The 19,589-nt window shown below is 49.5% G+C and overlaps 1 protein-coding gene across 1 annotated transcript in view; it reads right to left on the reverse strand.

Moving 5' to 3' along the window:
* Positions 1–10,130: 10,130 nt before the first annotated feature.
* MVB12B (multivesicular body subunit 12B) overlaps positions 10,131–19,589 on the reverse strand; it is a 184,355-nt gene continuing 174,896 nt past the window's right edge. Inside the window, exon 10 of the mRNA XM_082656457.1 lies at positions 10,131–13,770. Within this exon, the coding sequence (XP_082512583.1) occupies positions 13,684–13,770 (87 nt within the window). The 3' untranslated portion in view covers positions 10,131–13,683. The remainder of the gene's footprint in view (positions 13,771–19,589) is intronic.

Raw genomic sequence — 19,589 nt, forward strand, 5'->3', positions numbered from 1 at the left:
TATTTTTTATTTTTATTGGAGTATAGTTGATTTACAATGTGTTAGTTTCAGGTGTCCAGAAAAGTGAATCAGATATATATATATATATAATCTCCATTCTTTTCAAGATTCTTTTCCCATATAGTTCATTACAAAATATTGAATAGCGTTCTCTGTGCTATACAGTAGGTCTTTGTTAGTTATCTATTTTTTTAAAGATATATATATATATATATATGTATTTTTTAATGAATTTATTTATTTTTGGCTGTGTTGGGTCTTCGTTTCTGTGCGAGGGCTTTCTCTAGTTACGGTGAGCGGGGGCCACTCTTCATCACGGTGCGCAGGCCTCTCACTGTCACGGCATTCACGGCGGAGCACAGGCTCCAGACGCGCAGGCTCAGTAGCTGTGGTGGGCGGGCTTAGTTGCTCCGCGGTATGTGGGATCTTCCCAGACCGGAGATCGAACCCGTGTCCCCTGCATTGGCAGGCAGATTCTCAACCACTGCGCCACCAGGGAAGCCCTAGTTATCTATTTTATATATAGTAGTGCATATGTGTTAATCCCAATATCCTAATTTAGATATCTATTTGTTTTAACTAGGTAGTCCTTTAAGTGCCAACACATTCTAAAAGACCTACATTTTTTACTCCCTTCCCCCTCACTTTGCATTTTTGATGTCATATTTTACATCTTCATGTTTATCCCTTTATTGATTATTTTAGCTATAGTTGATTTTTACAATTTTGTCTTTTAATCTTCATACTAGCTTATTTAAGTGGTTGATCTTCAGCCTTTATGTTTGCTTTTATTAATGGGATTTTTCCTTTTCTATAGATACTTCTTGTTATATATAGCCTTTTCTTCTTCCCTTAGAAAAGTCCTTTTAGCATTTCTTTTTGGGTCAGTTTAGTATTGATGAACTCTTAGTTTTTGTTTATCTGAGAAGTTCTTTACCTCTCCTTCAATTCTAAGTGATAATCTTGCTTGGTAGAGTATCCTAGGTTGCAGGTTTTGCCCTTTCAGCACTTTAAATATATCATGCCATTCCCTTCTGGCCTGCAAAGTTTCTGCAGAGAAATCAGCTGATAGCTTTATGGAGGTTCCCTTGTAACGGACTCTTTGTTTTTCTCTTGCTGCCTTTAGAATCCTCTCTTTATCTTTTGTTATTTTAATTATGCCTTGGTGTGGGTCTGTTTGGGTTCATCTTGTTTGGGACCATATGTGCTACCTGTACCTGGATATCTGTTTCCTTCTTCAGGCTTGGGAAGTTTTCAGCCATAATTTCATTAAATACATTTTTGACTCTCGCCCCCGCTTTGCTCTCTTCTCCTTGTGGGACCCCTATAATGTGAATGTTGGTACACTTGATCTTATTCCAAAGATTCCTTAAACTGTTTTAAACATTTTTTAAATTTGTTTTTCTTTTTGCTGTCTGATTGGGTAATTTCCATTATTCTATTTTCTAGATCACTTATGCTTTCTTCTGTATCACCTAGTCTGCTGTTCATTCCTTCCAGAGTGTTTTTCATTTCAGTTATTGTATTCTTCAGTTCTGACTGGTTCCTTTTTATATTTTCTAGTTCCTTGTTAAACTTCTCACTGTGTTCATCTATTCTTTTCCCCAATTCAGTTAGCAATCTTATTCTACCGCTTTGAATTCTTTATCTAGTAAATTGTTTATTTCTATTTCATTTGTTGTTTTTTCAGGGGCTTTCTCTTGCTCTTTCAATTGAGACAAATTCCTCTGTCTTTTCATTTGCCTATCTTTCTCTGTCTCTATGGAATTAGGTCAAACAGTTACTTATGGTGGGTCTTGAAGGGGTGTCCTTATGTGGTAGTTTCCCTATACCGTCTGCATGTGCCCAGTGGCTTTGGTGGGAGAGCTGGATTTGACATGAACGTAAGTCACGTCTTTCCTCAAGGTGTTCTGGCAGCTATCTCCTTGGTAGGAGCTGGGGCTGGAGAAAGAGGGGCTAGGGCTGGAGCCCTCTACTCAGTGGATGTCACCACCCTGTTGGGGGTGGGGTCAGGTCCCAAGTTGCTGGAGCAGAAGCCCTGAGGGTTGGCTCTGACCTGGCTCAGTTCCCTTTAAGTGCGTGTTCTTCCCCCTCCCAGGCCCAGCACCCTCAGTCCCAGAGGGGAGCAGTGCTGGAGTAAGAGGGGCCAGTGTGGGCATTTGGTGAGGGTCAGGGCAGGGGGTGTGGTGGTCTGGCTGCCGTCAGAGATCTGGAGTGCCTCTGATGGCCTCCCTGTGCAATCGTCAGTAATGGCTGCCCCCTCCCCACTAAGTCATCACTTAGCATTCGAGCTGACACGGCGTCTCATGGCCCGAGCTTTTTTCCTTGGTTGTGGCAGCCCTTGCCCCAGTGTGGAGCTGCAACGTGAGGCAAAGGGCGCTGGAGCACCTTTTGCTTGGCTCAGGCGCGGGTGCACACGGGGGTGGTAGCGGGAAACAATCCAGCCAGCTGGCTGTTTCCATCTGCCCTTTCTGCCCTGCTTTGGGGGCAAGCGAGCATTTGTGCACTCCTCATGAGCAGGGTCCAGGCTTCCCACAGCTCTCCTGTTAGTCCCACTGGCCCTCCAACCAGCCAAGGGGCTCATCTTCCCTTTATTGGACCTCAGGGCTGGAATGCCCACTATGTGGCTCACCCCCGGGGAGGGTCTCCACCCATCTAACCTCCCTTTTCCTCTGAATCCCTTCCTGGGGACACAGGTCCTGACCTTATTGCTTCTTTTCCCCTCCTGCCTGATTCTGCTTATATCTTACAGCTTTGTTAGTACGGGGGCCTTTCTGCTAGTCTCCAGTTAGTTTTCAGTAAGATTTGTTCCACATGTAGATGGATTTTTTTTTAACATCTTTATTGGAGTATAACTGCTTTACAGTGTTGTGTTCGTTTCTGCTGTGTAACAAAGTGAATCAGCTATATGCCTACGTATATCCCCATATTCCCTCCCTCTTGCGTCTCCCTCCCACCCTCCTTATCCCATCCCTCTAGGTGGTCGCAAAGCACCGAGCTGATCCCCCTGTGCCACATAGCTCCTTCCCACTAGCTATCTGCTTTACATTTGGTAGTGTATATATGTCCATGCCACTCTCTCACTTCGTCCCAGCTTACCCTTCCCCCTCCCCATGTCCTCAAGTCCATTCTCTACGTCTGTATCTTTATTCCTGTCCTGCCCCTAGGTTCATCAGAACTGTTTTGTTTTTTTAGATTCCATATATATATGTTAGCATATGGTATTTTTCTCTTTCTGACTTACTTGACTCTGTATGACAGACTCTAGGTCCTGTAGATGTATTTTTGATGTGTACGTGGGAGGAAGTGAGTTCTGGGTCCTTCACCATCTTGATTCAGGTCCTTATTGTTATGTTTTAGATTCCACATGTAAGTGAGATCATACAGTATTTGTTTTTCCTTGTCTGACTTATTTCATTTAGCACATTGCCCTCAAGGTCCATCCATGTTGTTGCAAACAGCAAGATTTCATTCTTTTTTATGGCTAAGTAGTATTCCGTTGTATAAATACACCACATTTTCTTTATCCATTCGTCCACTGACGCACACTTACATTGTTTCCATATCTTGGCTATTGTAAATAATGCTGCAATGAACATAGGGGTGCACAGATCTTTTTGAATTAATGCTTTTGTTTTCTTCAGGTAATACCCAGAAGTGGAATTGCTAGATCATATGGTAGTTCTATTTTCAATTTTTTGAGGAACCTTCATGTTGTTTTCTATAGTGGCTTCACCAAGTGACATTTGTACCAAAGGGCGCAAGGGTTTACTTTTCTCCACATCCTTGCCAACACTTACTTGTTATTTCTGTCTTTTTGATAACAGCCATCCTAACAAGTGTGAGGTGATATCTCACTGTGGTTTTGATCTGCATTTCCCTGATGATTAGTGATGTTGAATATCTTTTCAAGTACCTGTTGGCCATCTGTATACCTTCTTTGGAAAAATGTCTGTTCAGATCCTCTATTTTTTAATTGGATAGTTTGGTTTTGTGCTAATGAGTTGTATGAGTTCTTTATATATTTTGGATCTTAATCCCTTGTCAGACATACGATTTGTAAATATTTTCTCCTATTCAGTATGTTGCCTTTCATTTTGTTGATGGTTTCCTTTGCTGTGCAGAAGCTTTTTTGTTTTATGTAGTCACACTTATTTTTGGTTTTGCTACCTTTCTTTTGATCTCAAATCCAAAAAATCAGCACCAAGTCCTACGTCAAGGAGCTTACGGCTTATGTTTTCTTCTAGTAGTCTTATGGTTTAAGGTCTTACATTTAAGCCTTTAATGCATTTTATTTTTGTGTATGGTGTAAGATAGTGGTCTAGTTTCATTCTTTTGCTAGTGGCTGTCCAGTTTTCCCAACACCATTTATGGAAGAGACTGTCTTTATCCATTATAAATTCTTGGCTCTTTTGTTGCAAATTAATCAACCATATATGTGTGGGTTTATTTCTGGGCTCTCTATTTTGTTCCATTGATCTATATGTCTGTTTTTATGCCAATATCATACTGTTTTGGATATGAAAGCTTTGTAATAAAGTTTGATACCAGGGAGCGTGATGCCTACAGTTTTGTTCTTTTTTCTCAAGATTGCTTTGGCTATTTTTTTTTGTGTGTGGTTCCACACAAATTTTAGGTTTGTTCTCTTTCTGTGAAAATGACCTTGGAATTTTGATAGGGGTTGCACTGAATCCTTAGATTGCTTTGGATAGTATGAGCATTTTTTTTTTTTTTTTTGCGGTACGCGGGCCTCTCACTGTTGTGGCCTCTCCTGTTGCGGAGCACAGGCTCCGGACGCGCAGGCTCAGCGGCCATGGCTCACGGGCCCAGCCGCTCCGCGGCATGTGGGATCCTCCTGGACTGGGGCACAAACCCGTGTCCCCTGCATCGGCAGGCGGACTCTCAACCACTGCGCCACCAGGGAAGCCCTAGTATGAGCATTTTAACAATATTAATTCTTCCAATCCATGAGCATGGGATATCTTTCCATTTATCTGTGTCTTCTTTGATTTCTTTCATCAGTATCTTATAGTTTTCAACATACAGTCCTTTCACCTCCTTGCTTAAAATTTATTGCTAGGTATTTTATTCTCTTTGATGCAATTATAAACTGTATTGTTTTCTTAATTTCCCTTTTTGATAGTTCATTACTAGTGTATTGAAATGCAACTGATTTTTGTATATTGATTTTTGTATACTACAACTTTCATAAATTCATTTATTAGTTCTAACAGTTTTTGGTGGAGTTTTTAGGGTTTTCTATATATAATATCATGTCATCTGAAAATAGTGACAGTTTTCCTTCTTCCTTTCCAATTTTGGATGCCTTTTTTTATTCTTGCCTAATTGCTCTGGCTAGGACTTCTAATGCTATGTTGAACAAAAGTGGTGAGAGTGGGCATCCTTGTCCCTGATTTGAGAGGAATAGCTTTCAGCTTTTCATTGTTGAGTATATGATGTTAGCTGTGGGTTTGTCATATGTAGTCTTTATTATGTTGAGGAATATCCCCTCTAAACCCCTTTGCTGCGATTTTTAAAAAATCATAAATGGATGGTGAATTTTGTCAAATGCTTTTTCTGCATGTATCGAGATGATCATAAGATTTTTTTATCCATGTTGTTAATGTGGTGTATCACACTGATTGATTTGTGAATGAACCATTCTTGTCTCCCTGGAATAAATCCCACTCGATCATGGGGTATGATCCATTTAAGGTATTGTTGAATTTGGTTTGCTAATATTTTGTTGAGTATGTTTGTATCTATGTTCATCAGGCTTTTGGCCTGTAATTTTGTTTTCTTGTGGTGTCTTTGTCTGGTTTTGGTATCAAGGTAATGCTGGCCTTGTATATTTTCTTGTATTTTATCAACTTGGCTACAGTTTCTGTATTAAAATCTTCAAGTGCAGCTGCTGATTTATCTGTTTCTTTTCCTCTTTGGTCAGTATTTCAGAACTTTTAGGCTCTTACTTGAAACAACTTGCTCCTGCCTGTTTCAGTGTCCTCCCATATCTCTTAAGGGCTACTTTTTTTTTTTTTTTTTGCGGTACGCGGGCCTCTCACTGTTGTGGCCTCTCCCGTTGCGGAGCACAGGCTCCGGACGCGCAGGCTCAGCGGCCATGGCTCACGGGCCCAGCCGCTCCGCGCGCGGCATGTGGGATCTTCCCAGACCAGGGCACAAACCCATGTCCCCTGCATCGGCAGGCGGACTCTCAACCACTGCGCCACCAGGGAAGCCCAAGGGCTACTTTTCGTTTATATTAAACTCATGTTCTGTCTGGCCTATTAGTGCTTCTTCTGGTATTGGTGGGTTAGATTCTTGTCTTCCTTTTGGTGGACCAGCTCTTCTGGCGTCTGTTTTTCCCATGTGAACTCACTGTTCCCTAGACCTCTCAGCTCCATTGGCTGGAAATGGAGCTGAGCAGAGTGGCAAGGAAGCTGGTTCTTAACCTCATCTGCACACTAACATCACTGGGGAGCTTGACAAACAACTGGCTCCTGGGTCCCTCCTCCAGAGATTCTGCTTTCTGTGATCTGGGCACAGGAAGTTTTAAAAACTCTCCAGGTGATTCTAATGTGCAGTCAATGTTGCAAACCCTTGCGCTCCCTCCAGAGAAGGACAAGGAGGGTTATAGAGGAATTGATGCACCTTGGATGTTCCAATCTGTGCCAACTTCTGCGCGTGTGTCCTCCTCAATCAGGAAATTCAGACCTTCAGGAAAGTGTCCAAGACCTCTGCCCCAGAACCACCTTTCCTGAGACCTGTGTCTCTGGTTGCACTTACTTGGCCCAAGATGTGGGGAGAAGGGAGGGGTCCAGCCCAGCTGTTGTTTTGGTGGTGAAAGGATGAAAATGGTGAAGGGATGGTGAAAGGATGAAAATGACCCATGCAGAGCAATGTGTGTGTGTGTGTGTGTGTGTGTGTGGGAGGGGCAGATGAATGAGCAAAGCCAGAAAGCCGCTCGCCCACGCCATCTCTCACCTGTAGCATTGGCTGTCTTTCCCTCTGGCCTGTTGCTGTTCACCGAGCCCCTTCTAGCTTTAGTGTTGGGTCCTGTGGTCCACCAATCTTCCTGTCGCTTTCTCCGGCGTCTCCCTGAGTTGGGCTCAAGGGAGAGAACCAGCAGCCTGTGGCAGTCCACCTTCCTGCCCCCAGCCCACCGCCATCGTGGATCATGTTGGGTGCCGCGGCTTCAAAAAGGAGCCCGATAAGGGCCCAGCTCTCACTCTTGTCTCTGGTGTCTTTGAAGCCAGCGCAGACTTGTCCATGGAGGCCCAGTGCTTGTCATCATGATCCCTGGGGTGGTCCCAAGCCTCACAGCAAGTGCCACTGGGGCCCATTCTTCTTAGGCTCCTCAGCAATGGAGTCCAGCCCACCCACTTCAAGAAACTCATTCAAAGAGCGTCTGCTCATGCCTGCTATTTCTCTAGGCTTGTACTGGGGGCTCCGTTTGAGTGTATGTGTGGCTGGGGAGGACTGTGTAATAAATGAGACATATACCCCTTCTTCCAGGAGCAGATAACATCATGAGAGGATCAAATGGCTCCAGTACCGCCAGTGGATCAATGGGTTTAAAATGCAAGGTGTACAGTGGCTTGAAGGGGTCAAGAAGGACATCCCAGAGGAGATACATGAGCAAGTCTTGAAGGATGAACAGGAGTTTACCAGGCAGAAAAAATGAGGGAAAAGTATTCTAGGCAGAGGGAATAGCATATGCGAAGGCAAGGAAGCAGAGCTTAGGGTTCGAGGAAGCACTAATAATTCAGGGAGATTTAGTGGCAGGTGAGGCTGGGATGGGAGGTGGGGGTCAGACCTAGGACAGTGGTGGACGGAAACCTGGGGGGCTCAGATTTCATTCTTAGGGTGAGGGGTGAAGCACTGTCAGTGGAGCAGTCCTATTGGATCCTGGCCATGAGGAAGACGGATGAGAGGGGAGGACATGGGCGGCAGGGGAATGGCTAAGGGGCTGATGCTGTCATCCAGGGAACAGTGTCGAGGCCAGAACTTAAAAAGAAGTAGCAAGAAGAATAGTGGCTGAGTTTGAAAGCAAGTTTAGATGAGAGAACTGTCCAGCTGTAAACAGGGTGATCATAGATGGCTCCAGGTGGGGGTGTGGGTGACTCTCGTGAGAGATGGTGGAGCTGCTCCAGGGATGGGGAAGTTAGGAGAAGGGGAACAATGTGGGGCCTGGGGGAAGATGGTACATTCAGCTCGGGATGTGCTGAGGTCAAGGCGAAACATCCAAGTGGAGACCTCCAGGTGGCTGCTGGGACTATGTGGCTGGACCTCAAGGAGACTGGCCGTGACAGAGCTAAGGGTAGTTAAAGACACAGCTGCTCCCAGCTGCCAGGAGGATGCAGAGGGGGAGAAAGGTGAGGGTGGGGCTCAGGGAGCCTCCAGAGTTTTAGGGATGAGCCAGTTATGGTGGGAAATAGCAGGCAGAATTAGGGGGAGTAGGCATGGCTGGGGTGTGTGTGGGGGGTGGAGTGGGATGGGCTAGACCGTCGGCTTCGCAAGGACAGGGACGTCAGTGGTGTCAGTCATTGCTGAGTCCCCAGTGCCCGGCTCGGGGCCTGAATGTGGAAGGTCCTCATACAACACGGCTTGGACGGTTGGGTGAATGTACGAATGGTGCTCCACCCACCTCACCGTCCTCCCCCCTCGTCACAGAGTGGTGGAGGGCCGCTCCATCTCTCCAGGGAGGTGTCTCACCCCTCTGCCTACAGCCTCGCCCCACTGTGTAGCAGATGCCTCTAGAGGGTCTAAACCTACACCTGCTCCAGATGCCTTGTGATCACACACTCCCCCTCCCACCAGGGCCAGAGCTGCTAGGGGCAGAAGGGGGGTCACCTGACCCAGGCAGCCAATCAGAGTCTGTCCTGGGACTCTTGCCTCTGGGTCTTGTGAACTGAGAATGTGTGAACTTGGGTGGCCATGTGAGCACGTATGTGCCACATATGCTGGTGCACGGAGCACGGGAGAGGGAGGGCCAGGGTGTGAGAGGACGAGAAGCAAGACGACGCCCAGACAGAGACAGACGAGGCAGTGTGGGTGAGACAGAGGAGAAACAGGTGTTCCTGCTCTGGCCCCTTTGAGGCTAGGCTGTGGCCTGCTTTGCGGTCCGAGTGTCCTTTGGGTCTGGCCACTAAGCCCACCCTGGCCCAGGCTGTAGAGTGTGGACTTCAATTTCTTGCTGCCCAGAGGCCCATGTGTGAGGTGCTTCCCCCCGGCGACCCCCGAGCAGTGCAGATTCTGTGTCTTGGATGTCAAAGGCTACTACGTGTACTTCCTTGGTGACCCGGCACTAGGAGGGACTCTTCAAACTCCATGTTGAGTGTTCTTCGTGGGTTTCTCGTGGAATTCTCTGGGCTCTTCTCCCTGTCCCACCGTGGGAAAAAGACCTGAGGGATGCCAGAGGTGGGGGCCCGGGCTGGAGGTGCCAGTACCCTTTTGGGGACTTTCATGGTCCTAGTGAGATGAGAGCTAAGGGTCACGCGATTCTCGCCTTAGTCTGGCATGAACAGGGTGTCCAGCCCCAAACTGCGAAGCCACTTATGAAGAAGGTAAAGAGCTATGGTGGTGAAACCTCACCAGTCATGTGCTCACAAGGAGCCTGTGTGCGTCCAGGGCTGGCAGCCCCTCCCTGGCATTTGGGGTGGCATATTGCCAGCAGGTGAGCAGTGGAGACAGGACAAAACCACCAGCGCTGGACGTGGTTGCATGTCCCCCCACTCCCGGCAGCCAGACGGCCCCGGCTCGGCACAGACAAGGCTCGGGGCGAGCCAGAGATAGAAGCGCCCCTTTGCGTTCCTTGCTGGCGACCCATTAAAATGCACGCGTTTCGCATGCTTTTATGGAAACTGGTGTTTTCTCCCTCCAGAAGCATTCCAGAGGGCTGTCGCCAGGGAGTGGCAGGGCTCTCTTCGCTCCTCTGGGATCCTTCTGGCTTGTCACCAGGTCATCTAAGCTAAACGGGGGCAAAGAAACCCACCAGCTCTTTCTAGAAGGCTGGAAGGCCAGGGTGCTGGCCAACCCGGCCAGCAGCTGGGCTGAGCTGGAGAGAGCTGGAGCCCAGAGCATCCCCCGGGGGAAGCCGATCTCGGTGCCTCAGAGAGAGGAGCAGGCTGGGGAAAGGTTAAAACAAACGTTTATTTAACAAATTATATTAAGACGACAATCACGCAGTGAAACTTCCCTTTGCCAAGTACTGGAGTCACCTCAAATAAATACACGCGGTACGACGTTGTTCCTAAGCTAGTGACACAGCCACCTGCCCGAGGCCTGTCTCCTGGTGGTGACAGGCCCCACCGGCACGGTCGCAACAGGTGAAGAAAACTGGCCACCCCGGGGGCGTGGTGAGCGTGGGCACCCGGCCCCTCCAGGCCCTGGGGAGGGGGGCTTGGCTTTCGTGCGCCCGGCAGGCACGGGGCTGCCGTCAAGGCCTCTCTGTGCCTCACCCTTGGGCGCGCCAGCTCTCAGGGGAGCTGCGGGCTGGGACCCCTGTAAACGGTGACGGGCAGCCCGCAGCCCCGGGACTGCACCCAGCTCTCGCCCCGTGCTCGGCGAGACACTCACACCAGCAGGGCCAGTGGCAGCTGGGAACCCATTACTGGACTGGAGGCAGGTGCTCGTGATGGGACAGCTGGCACCGGGGGCTCTGGGGCCAGATGCCGCCTCTGCCACTCACCAGCTTTGTGCCTGTGGACGTCTCAGCTTCTTCATCTGGAACCGGGAGCAAACAGCATACGCTTCGGAGTATTTGTTTTTTTGGGGGAGGGGTGGTGACAGGAGAAAATGTGCTTCAAGTGCCAGCCTAGCGCCTGGCAAGGAGTAGGTGCTTTGTACGTGTTGGTCCTCCTCGCCCCCCGCCGCCTTCTGAAGGACAGGGGGCAGGTGGTGGCCATCAGAGCCTCCCAGCAGGGTGGCCCTCTGGGGAGCTAGGGCGGGGGCCTAACCCGCTATTTCTCCCCGCCACCAGGGTGCTCATCCCTCCAAGTGGAGGCTGTGGCTGGTACCAGTTCCCGGACTTGGTGGAAAAAGCCTTGTTAGAAATTTGCAAGTGAACTTGGAGTCAACTGCTTGCTCCTTATCACCGCTGTGCTGTTTCCAAGGCCTTTGGAGAGAGACTTGGAACGTTCAGGGGGAAGAGAAGGCAGCAGGGGGTGCTGTGCTCTGGTCAGTCCTTCCGGGAAGGACGGAGGCTGCTGCCTTCACGTCTCTGAGAGAACCCCTGCCTTCCCTCCCCACGTGAACAGAGGGTTTGTGAAGAAAAGCACCGTCCCAGAAAGAAAGAGAGATGGCTCGGTGCCGAGGTGAGCGAGCTCCACTTCCACACGGGGCAGGCGGGGCACGTGGGCACCCACCTCAGAAGGAAAGGTGCAGAGTTTGGAGCAGCCTAAAATCCACCACGGACGCGACTTCCTAACACTGTCACTGCTTCCTTGTCTTAAGCTGCCGTCATGGCGACGTTCACAGTCGCTGTTAGACCCAGACCGAGTCTGGAACGTTGTGGAGGCCTCCCCAGCTCGCCTGAGTCCACAGAGGTTTGCCCTCTTCCCGGCGGCCCTGCAGCCCTGCCTTGCCTGCCTGTCCCAGAGCTGCAGGGTGGCCCGGGGCTGGCGGGGGGCTGGCGGGGGCTGGCGGCTCCTCTCCCCAGACACACCCTCACTGCTCTCTTGCTCCCTGACAAGGGGTCCCACGGGGCTGTCTCTGGACCTCCTAGGGCCCATCGGAGCCGCCAAAGTGCTTGGTTCTCAGTCAAGGGAGAACGGCCGTGGGGTGTTTACCTGTTGGAGATGATCCCACAGCTGGGGTGTGAGGAGAGCTGCAAGGACAGAGCCCACGAGCCAACACAGCCGGACAGAGGTGAGCGGAGACGTCACCCCTCTGCCGGTTTTGGACCAGCCCCACCTGTCCAAACGGCAGCAGCAGACACAGGGTCTCCGGGCCCCACGGGGCTCCCCCAATTCCCCAGAAACAGCCCGCTCATTTCAGTGGGTACATTTGAGACCGGTTCATCGGCTCTGTCCTGGGTAAGCACCGATCCCAAAGGGTCCTCATGGGGACTTTCCATCCCGCGCCTCCCGGGCCCCGGCGGGTTCCACCAGCTAACTGCCTTTTCCTGCCACCTGGCCACGCGGGAAGGCCAGCCCCACTGGGGATGTCCTCAGGTCTCGGGGGCAGTGGGGAGAGGTGAGCACATCTCTAGCGCCCAGAAATCAGGAGGTATCGAAATGAAGCCCAAGGGGCAGCCGTGGGGGAAGAGTGGAGGGGGACGGGGGTGGTGGGGCTGATGCAGGTCTGTGAGGGATGTTCTGCCCCGGCCTCACTTCTCAGCCAGAGGCGGCAGCTCCTAACTGCCGGCCAGTTCCTGCTGCGCCCCAGCCAGCCCTGTGCCACCCTAGGAACTGCAGGGAGGAGGGGCTGTCCCTGGCTGGGCAGTGGTTCTCCTAGGCTGCCTTCCTATGCCAGCGACCAGACACACATCGAACCTCACGTCCAAAGCGCCAACCATCTGGTGACCCCCAAGATGTGAGATACCAAGTTCTGGGGAGTTAGGACAAATTCCAACGTCCAGACAAGGCAGCCACAGGGTGAGGACCGAGCCTCCAGGGAGGACAGCGGCCCCGTTCCCATGGCACCCATGGGACTGGCACCCAGTCCCAGCCGGCACTGTGGGGAATGCCAGCATGGCCACTCGTGGCAGAGATGTCAGTTCTGGCCCCAGTTTGGTGACCTGGGTCAGACGGACTTTTCAAAACAACTGCTCCTGTTAGCAGAGGCCACTAAGACACAGCCTGGCTCTGAGAAGCTGGGTGACCGCGTGTCCACGTCCCTGGGCACGGGCTCACAGAGCCTCTTCACCCACGGCCTGGTCACGGTCAGAGCACCGGGCCGGGCAGTTGGAGCTGTCGTTGGCACGTGGGCACTGCAGAGATGAGCCCTTTGTGGGGATGAGGGTGTGAGGTGAGTGAGCCCAGCGTCCTGGCAGCAAAGCTCACGTCCAGGCAAGCACCTGGCCACACGGCCGTCTCGCCGGGAAGGCAAGTCCTCTCTGGGCCGGTGGCTGGGGGATGGCTGTCCCCCGACCTCAGGGCATCCAGTGTGTGAATTGAGGGGCAAGTCCGAGGTTGTCCACTTGGGGACCCGCTGGCCGCCTCCTCCCACGTTTCCTTAGGGTCCCTGGGAAATTCTCGGGCACTTGATGCCGTTGGCATGAGCGATGTGTTCCGTGGGTCTGGGGCGATCCGTCAGCCCTGGAGGGCCCTGTGCGAAGCCGCCAGCCCCTCAGGGTCTTCTGGGAGGAAGCAATGGCTTAGTGGTGGTGACGGTCCGGAGAGCAGGGAGCCGGTGGCGTCACTGGGCGGCCAGAACAACTGTCCAGGGCCCTCGGGGTGACTCCCGTGGTGGGTAGGGTTGTTCGCAGGACAACTGGTCATCACACAGACATGGTAGGAGCCACTGGTCACTACAGCACACACAGATTAGTCGAGATTATGAACAGCATCCCCAGGGAAGCGGGGTGTCACGTCAGGCAAGCTGATGACCGAGGAGGTAACAGCTCAGCTGCCCAGAGTCTCCCAGAAGCGCCAAGCGGGGCAGTGTGGATGGGCGGCGGGAGGGACCGGGCGAGGGGGGCGCTCAGTAGTCTGGGCAATGCATCTTCTCCCCGCAGGTGGCCCCTCAGGACTGGGGGATCTGCTGGCACCGGGTGGGGCTGGGCGGGAGCCGGGCGGCGGCGCTCTGCTCCGTGCGGAAGCTGTACTCGTACTGCAGGGGGAGGGGGTAGAGCAGCACAGTCAGGGCTAGAGGACACCAGAGAAGGACCCCCCCCCCCACGGCCTCGGACAGGCAGGCGCAGGCCCTGAGGACACGGTAAGGGCGGCCCTCTGCACGTGCACAAGTACCGCAGGCGTGAGCTGTGCACGTGCACGGCGGGCGGTGGGGGAGACGCCTTTGGTGCTGCAGGTGGCTGGCTAGTTAGTGACAGTTGGTGCCTTCTGGGCCCTGCCCGCCCCCTGAAAGGTGAGCTCTCGGCCCCAGCAGCGCCCAAAGCCGCGGTGCCTGCAGCGGACGCGCACAGCTGCCCGCGTGCGCCCTGCTGCCCCCCCGGCGGATGGTCCCCACGCTCCTGCTGCTGGAGGAGTCCCACGGACGGGAAGGGACAGAGCTGGGGCTCCATCCCAGACCTGACCTGGGCTAGCCGTACCCACCAGGCTTGGGGGACCCCTGGACTTGCTGCTCTGCTCACTGCTTCCTGACCTGAAGACAAACACCGGCTGACATGGGACGCAGGGAAGGGGCACCACCCCACACCCCGAAGCGCACTCCGTACTGAGCTCCCAGCGCTTCCTCGCACGTGATGGACCTGGGGCTCCGTGAGCCTGGGCCAGGGCGGGTGCCGGCGGAGTGTACCTGTGCCCGGCCCGCCCTGCTGCCCGCCCGAACCTGAGCTCAACCCTCCCGCCTGAGACCCAAGCCTGCCTACCTGACCCCGGCTCACGGAAATGACAGAAGGTAGCTTCCGAGTCTGGCGGAAATTTACAGAAGGGGTGGGGACACCTGTGGTTCACCCTGAAGGCCAGGCAGGATTTCAACATCCAAACGTTGGGCAGGGCATGCCAGGAAGACGAGGGGGCACAGGTGAGGAGTGCCCGCCGGGCAGAAGGGCCAGGCCCGAGGCTGCGGGGCTGGGGAGCAGGGCCGTGGGAATGGCCTGGACACCACGCAGGGCAACCACGTGGGTCCATGGGTCTTAGAAATGAGTTGCTTAGATTAGGTCAGTGGTTGTTAAACATTTAAAATAATATTTTAAAACTTTTTAGCAGTAGAATTGCCATAAAACGGGCTTCCCTACGTAACGCAGTTGAGCTGCCTGGTTGAACTCAGCCACTACTTGAAGTTGTCGCCTCGGAGACCCCGGGGGGGCGGGGGGCGGGGCTGCCAGGAAGGTGACGTGCAACCATCCCAGCACGAGGGTGACCGCTGGGTGCCCACCCAGTAGGGTGCAGACCCCAGCCGCAGCCGTGGGCTCCAAATGCCCTCCCGACCCCCAAAGTGAGCTGCCTGCGGCAAGGAGGCATTTCTGAGGGCCATGCAGAGCAAGGAGCACAGCTACGGGCTGAGGGGCTTTAGGGATCGTTCTAGAAATGAGGGGAAGCAGAAGCTTCCGGAGGGTTTTACTCCTCCCGAGGGGAAATGGTGGGGAGGCCGAGGCAGCCAGCAGACTACCACTGCAGCACTGCGTCCTCAGCCACCCTGCCCGTGGTCCCGGAGGCCGACCCAGGACCGACACAGATCCAGGCTGGCGCTGGGTGCGGGGGCGAGGCCTGGGCTGGCCCTGGCTGTCCCGTGTGAGCAGCAGAGGCGAGCAGCCCTGAGCAGCCACAGGGACCAGGTGACACTGGTGATGGAACTGTGGTCCCTACAAACAGAAGGGGCGGGGAGGGAAGGACTTGACGTGGCAGGGTGACCTCAGGCAGGTCTTTCCTCCTCTGAACCTCAGTGAACTCATCTCTAAAGAGGGGGTCACATCAAGAAATAAATGTTGGCAATGATGTGGAGCAAAGGGAACCCTCGTACACTGTTGATGGGAATGTAAATTGGTACAGTCACTAAGGAGAACAGTATGGAGGTGCCTTAAAAAACTAAAATAGCACTGTCACATGATTCACTGCCGGGAATTCATCTCAAGAAAAGGAAAACACTAATTCAGAAAGTTCTACGTACCCCCGTGTTCACAGCAGCATTATTTACAACAGTCAAGATATGGACCAACCTAAGTGTCCATCAATGGATGAATGGATAAAGAAAATGTGGTACGTATACAGTAGAATATTCCTCAGCGATAAAAAAAAAAAAAGAATGAAATCTTCAATGAAACTGAAAGCTGGTTCTTTGAAAAAAGAAGCAAAATTGATAAACCTTTAGCCAGACTCATCAAGCAAAAAAGGGAGAGGGCCCAAATCAATAAAATCAGAAATGAAAAGAGAAGTTACAACTGACACAGAAATACAAAGGACCATAAGAGACTACTACAAGCAACTGGATGCCAATAAAATGGACCATCTGGAAAAAATGGACAAATTCTTAGAAAGGTACGATTTCTCAAGACTGATCCAGGAAGAAACAGAAAATATGAACAGACCAATTTACAAGTACTGAAATTTAATCTGTGATTAAAAAACTCCCAACAAACAAAAGTTCAGGACCAGATGGCTTCACAGGCAAATTCTATCAAACATTTAGAGAAGAGTTGACACCTGTCCTTCTCAAACTAAACTATTCCAAAAAAACTGCAGAGCAAGGAAGACTTCCGAACTCATTCTATGATGCCACCATCATCCTGATATCAAAACCAGACAAAGAAAGATACCACAAAAAAAGAAAATTACAATATCACTGATGAACACAGACGCAAAAATCCTCAACAAAATACCAGCAAATTGAATCCAACAATACGTTGAATCATACACCATGATCAAGTGGGGTTTATCCCAGGGATGCAAGGATTTTTTCAACATCTGTAAGTCAGTCAATGTGATACACCACATTAACAAATTGAAGGCTAAAAACCATATGATTATCTCAATAGATGCAGGAAAAACTTTTGATAAAATTCAACATCGGTTTATGATAAAAATTCTCCAGAAAGTGGGCATAGAGCTAACCTATCTCAATATAATAAAGGCCCTGTACGACAAACCCACAGCTAACATCATACTCAATGGTGAAGAGCTGCAAGTGTTCCCTCTAAGATCAGGAACAAGACAAGGATGTCCACCCTCATCACTTTTATTCAAGGATGTCACAAAGAAAGAAAACTACAGGCCAATATTGCTGATGAACATAGATACAAAAATCCTCAACAAAATGCTAGCAAACAAACAGAATCCAACAGCACATTAAAAGGATCATACACCATGATCAAGTGGGGTTTATTCCAGGAATGCAAGGATTCTTCAATATACGCAAATCAATCAACGTGATACACCATATTAACAAACTGAAGGAGAAAAACCATATGATCATCTCGATAGGTGCAGAGAAAGCTTTCGACAAAATTCAACACCCATTTATGATAAAAACCCTGCAGAAAGTAGGCATAGAAGGAACTTCCCTCAACATAATAAAGGCCATATATGACAAACCCACAGCCAACATCGTCCTCAATGGTGAAAAACTGAAACCATTTCCACTAAGATCAGGAACAAGACAAGGTTGCCCACTCTCACCATTCTTATTCAACATAGTTTTGGAAGTTCTAGCCACAGCAATCAGAGAAGAAAAAGAAATAAAAGGAATCCAAATTGGAAAAGAAGAAGTAAAGCTGTCACTGTTCGCAGATGACATGATACTATACATAGAGAATCCTAAAGATGCTACCAGAAAACTGCTAGAGCTAATCAATGAATTTGGTAAAGTAGCAGGATACAAAATTAATGCACAGAAATCTCTGGCATTCCTATACACTAATGATGAAAAATCTGAAAGTGAAATTAAGAAAACACTCCCATTTACCATTGCAACAAAAAGAATAAAATATTTAGGAATAAACCTACCTAAGGAGACAAAAGACCTGTATGCAGAAAATTATAAGACACTGACGAAAGAAATTAAAGATGATACAAATAGATGGAGAGATATACCATGTTCTTGGATTGGAAGAATCAACACTGTGAAAATGACTCTACTACCCAAAGCAATCTACAGATTCAATGCAATCCCTATCAAACTACCACTGGCATTTTTCACAGAACTAGAACAAAAAAATTCACAATTTGTATGGAAACACAAAAGATCCCAAATAGCCAAAGCAATCTTTTTTCTTTTGCGGTACACGGGCCTCTCACTGTTGTGGCCTCTCCCGCTGCGGAGCACAGGCTCCGGATGCGCAGGCTCAGCAGCCATGGCTCACGGGCCTAGCCGCTCCGCGGCATGTGGGATCTTTCCTGACTGGGGCACGAACCTGTGTCCCCTGCATCGGCAGGCAGACTCCCAACCACTGCGCCACCAGGGAAGCCCCAAAGCAATCTTGAGAACGAAAAATGGAGCTGGAGGAATGAGGCTCCCTGACTTCAGACTATACTACAAAGCTACAGTAATCAAGACAGTATGGTACTGGCACAAAAACAGAAATATAGATCAATGGAACAGGACAGAAAGCCCAGAGATAAACCCACGTACATATGGTCACCTTATCTTTGATAAAGGAGGCAAGAACATACAGTGGAGAAAAGACAGCCTCTTCAGTAAGTGGTGCTGGGAAAACTGGACAGGTAAATGTAAAAGTATGAAACACTCCCTAACACCATACATAAAAATAAACTCAAAATGGATTAAAGACCTAAATTTAAGGCCAAACACTATCAAAATCTTAAGAGGAAAACGTAGGCAGAACACTCTATGACATAAATCACAGCAAGATCCTTTTTGACCCACCTCCTAGAGAAATGGAAATAAAAACAAAAGTAAACAAATGGGACCTAATGAAACTTCAAAGCTTTTGCACAGCAAAGGAAACCATAAATAAAACCAAAAGACAACCCTCAGAATGGGAGAAAATATTTGCAAATGAAGCAACTGACAAAGGATTAATCTCCAAAATTTACAAGCTGCTCATGCAGCTCAATATCAAAAAAACAAACAACCCAATCAAAAAATGGGCAGAAGATCTAAATAGACATTTCTCCAAAGAAGACATAACAGATGGCCAAAAGGCACATGAAAGGATGCTCAACATTGCTAACATAGAAATGCGGATCTAAACTACAATGAGGTATCACCTCACGCTGGTCAGAATGGCCATCATGAAAAAGTCTATGAATAATAAATGCTGGAGAGGGTGTGGAGAAAAAGGAACCCTCCTACAGTGTTGGTGGGAATGTAAACTGGTATAACCAGAGAACAGTACTGGAGAACAGTACGGAGCTTCCTTAAAAAACTAAGAATAGAGCTACCATATGATCCTGCAATCCCACTCCTGGGCATGTATCTGGAGAAAACCATAATTCGAAAAGATACATGCACCCCAATGTGCACTGTAGCACTATTTACAATAGCAAAGACATGGAAACAACTTAAACATCCATCAACAGACAAATGAATAAAGAAAATGTGGTATACACACACACACACACACAGAATACTACTCAGCCATAAAAAGGAGTGAAATAATGCCATTTGCAGCAACATGGATGGAGCTAGAGATTATCATACTAAGTGAAGTAAATCCAACAGAGAAAGACAAATATCATATGATATCGCTTACATGTGGAATCTAAAAAAAAGATACAAATGAACTTATATACAAAACAGAAATAGACCCACAGACATATAGAAAACAGATTTAGGTTACTAAAGGAAAAGCAGGGAGGAGGGATAAACTAGGAGTTTGGGATTAACATATACACACTGCTATATATAATATAGATAATCAACAAGGACCTACTGTATAGCACAGCGAAATATACTCAATATTTTGTAATAACCTATAAAGGAAAAGAATCTGAAAAAGAATATACGTATGTATGTGTATATATACACACATACATAACTGAATCACTTTGCTGTACACCTGAAACACAACA

This window comes from Grampus griseus (assembly GCF_964374135.1).
Source record: "Grampus griseus genome assembly, chromosome: 6".
NCBI lineage: Eukaryota > Metazoa > Chordata > Mammalia > Artiodactyla > Delphinidae > Grampus > Grampus griseus.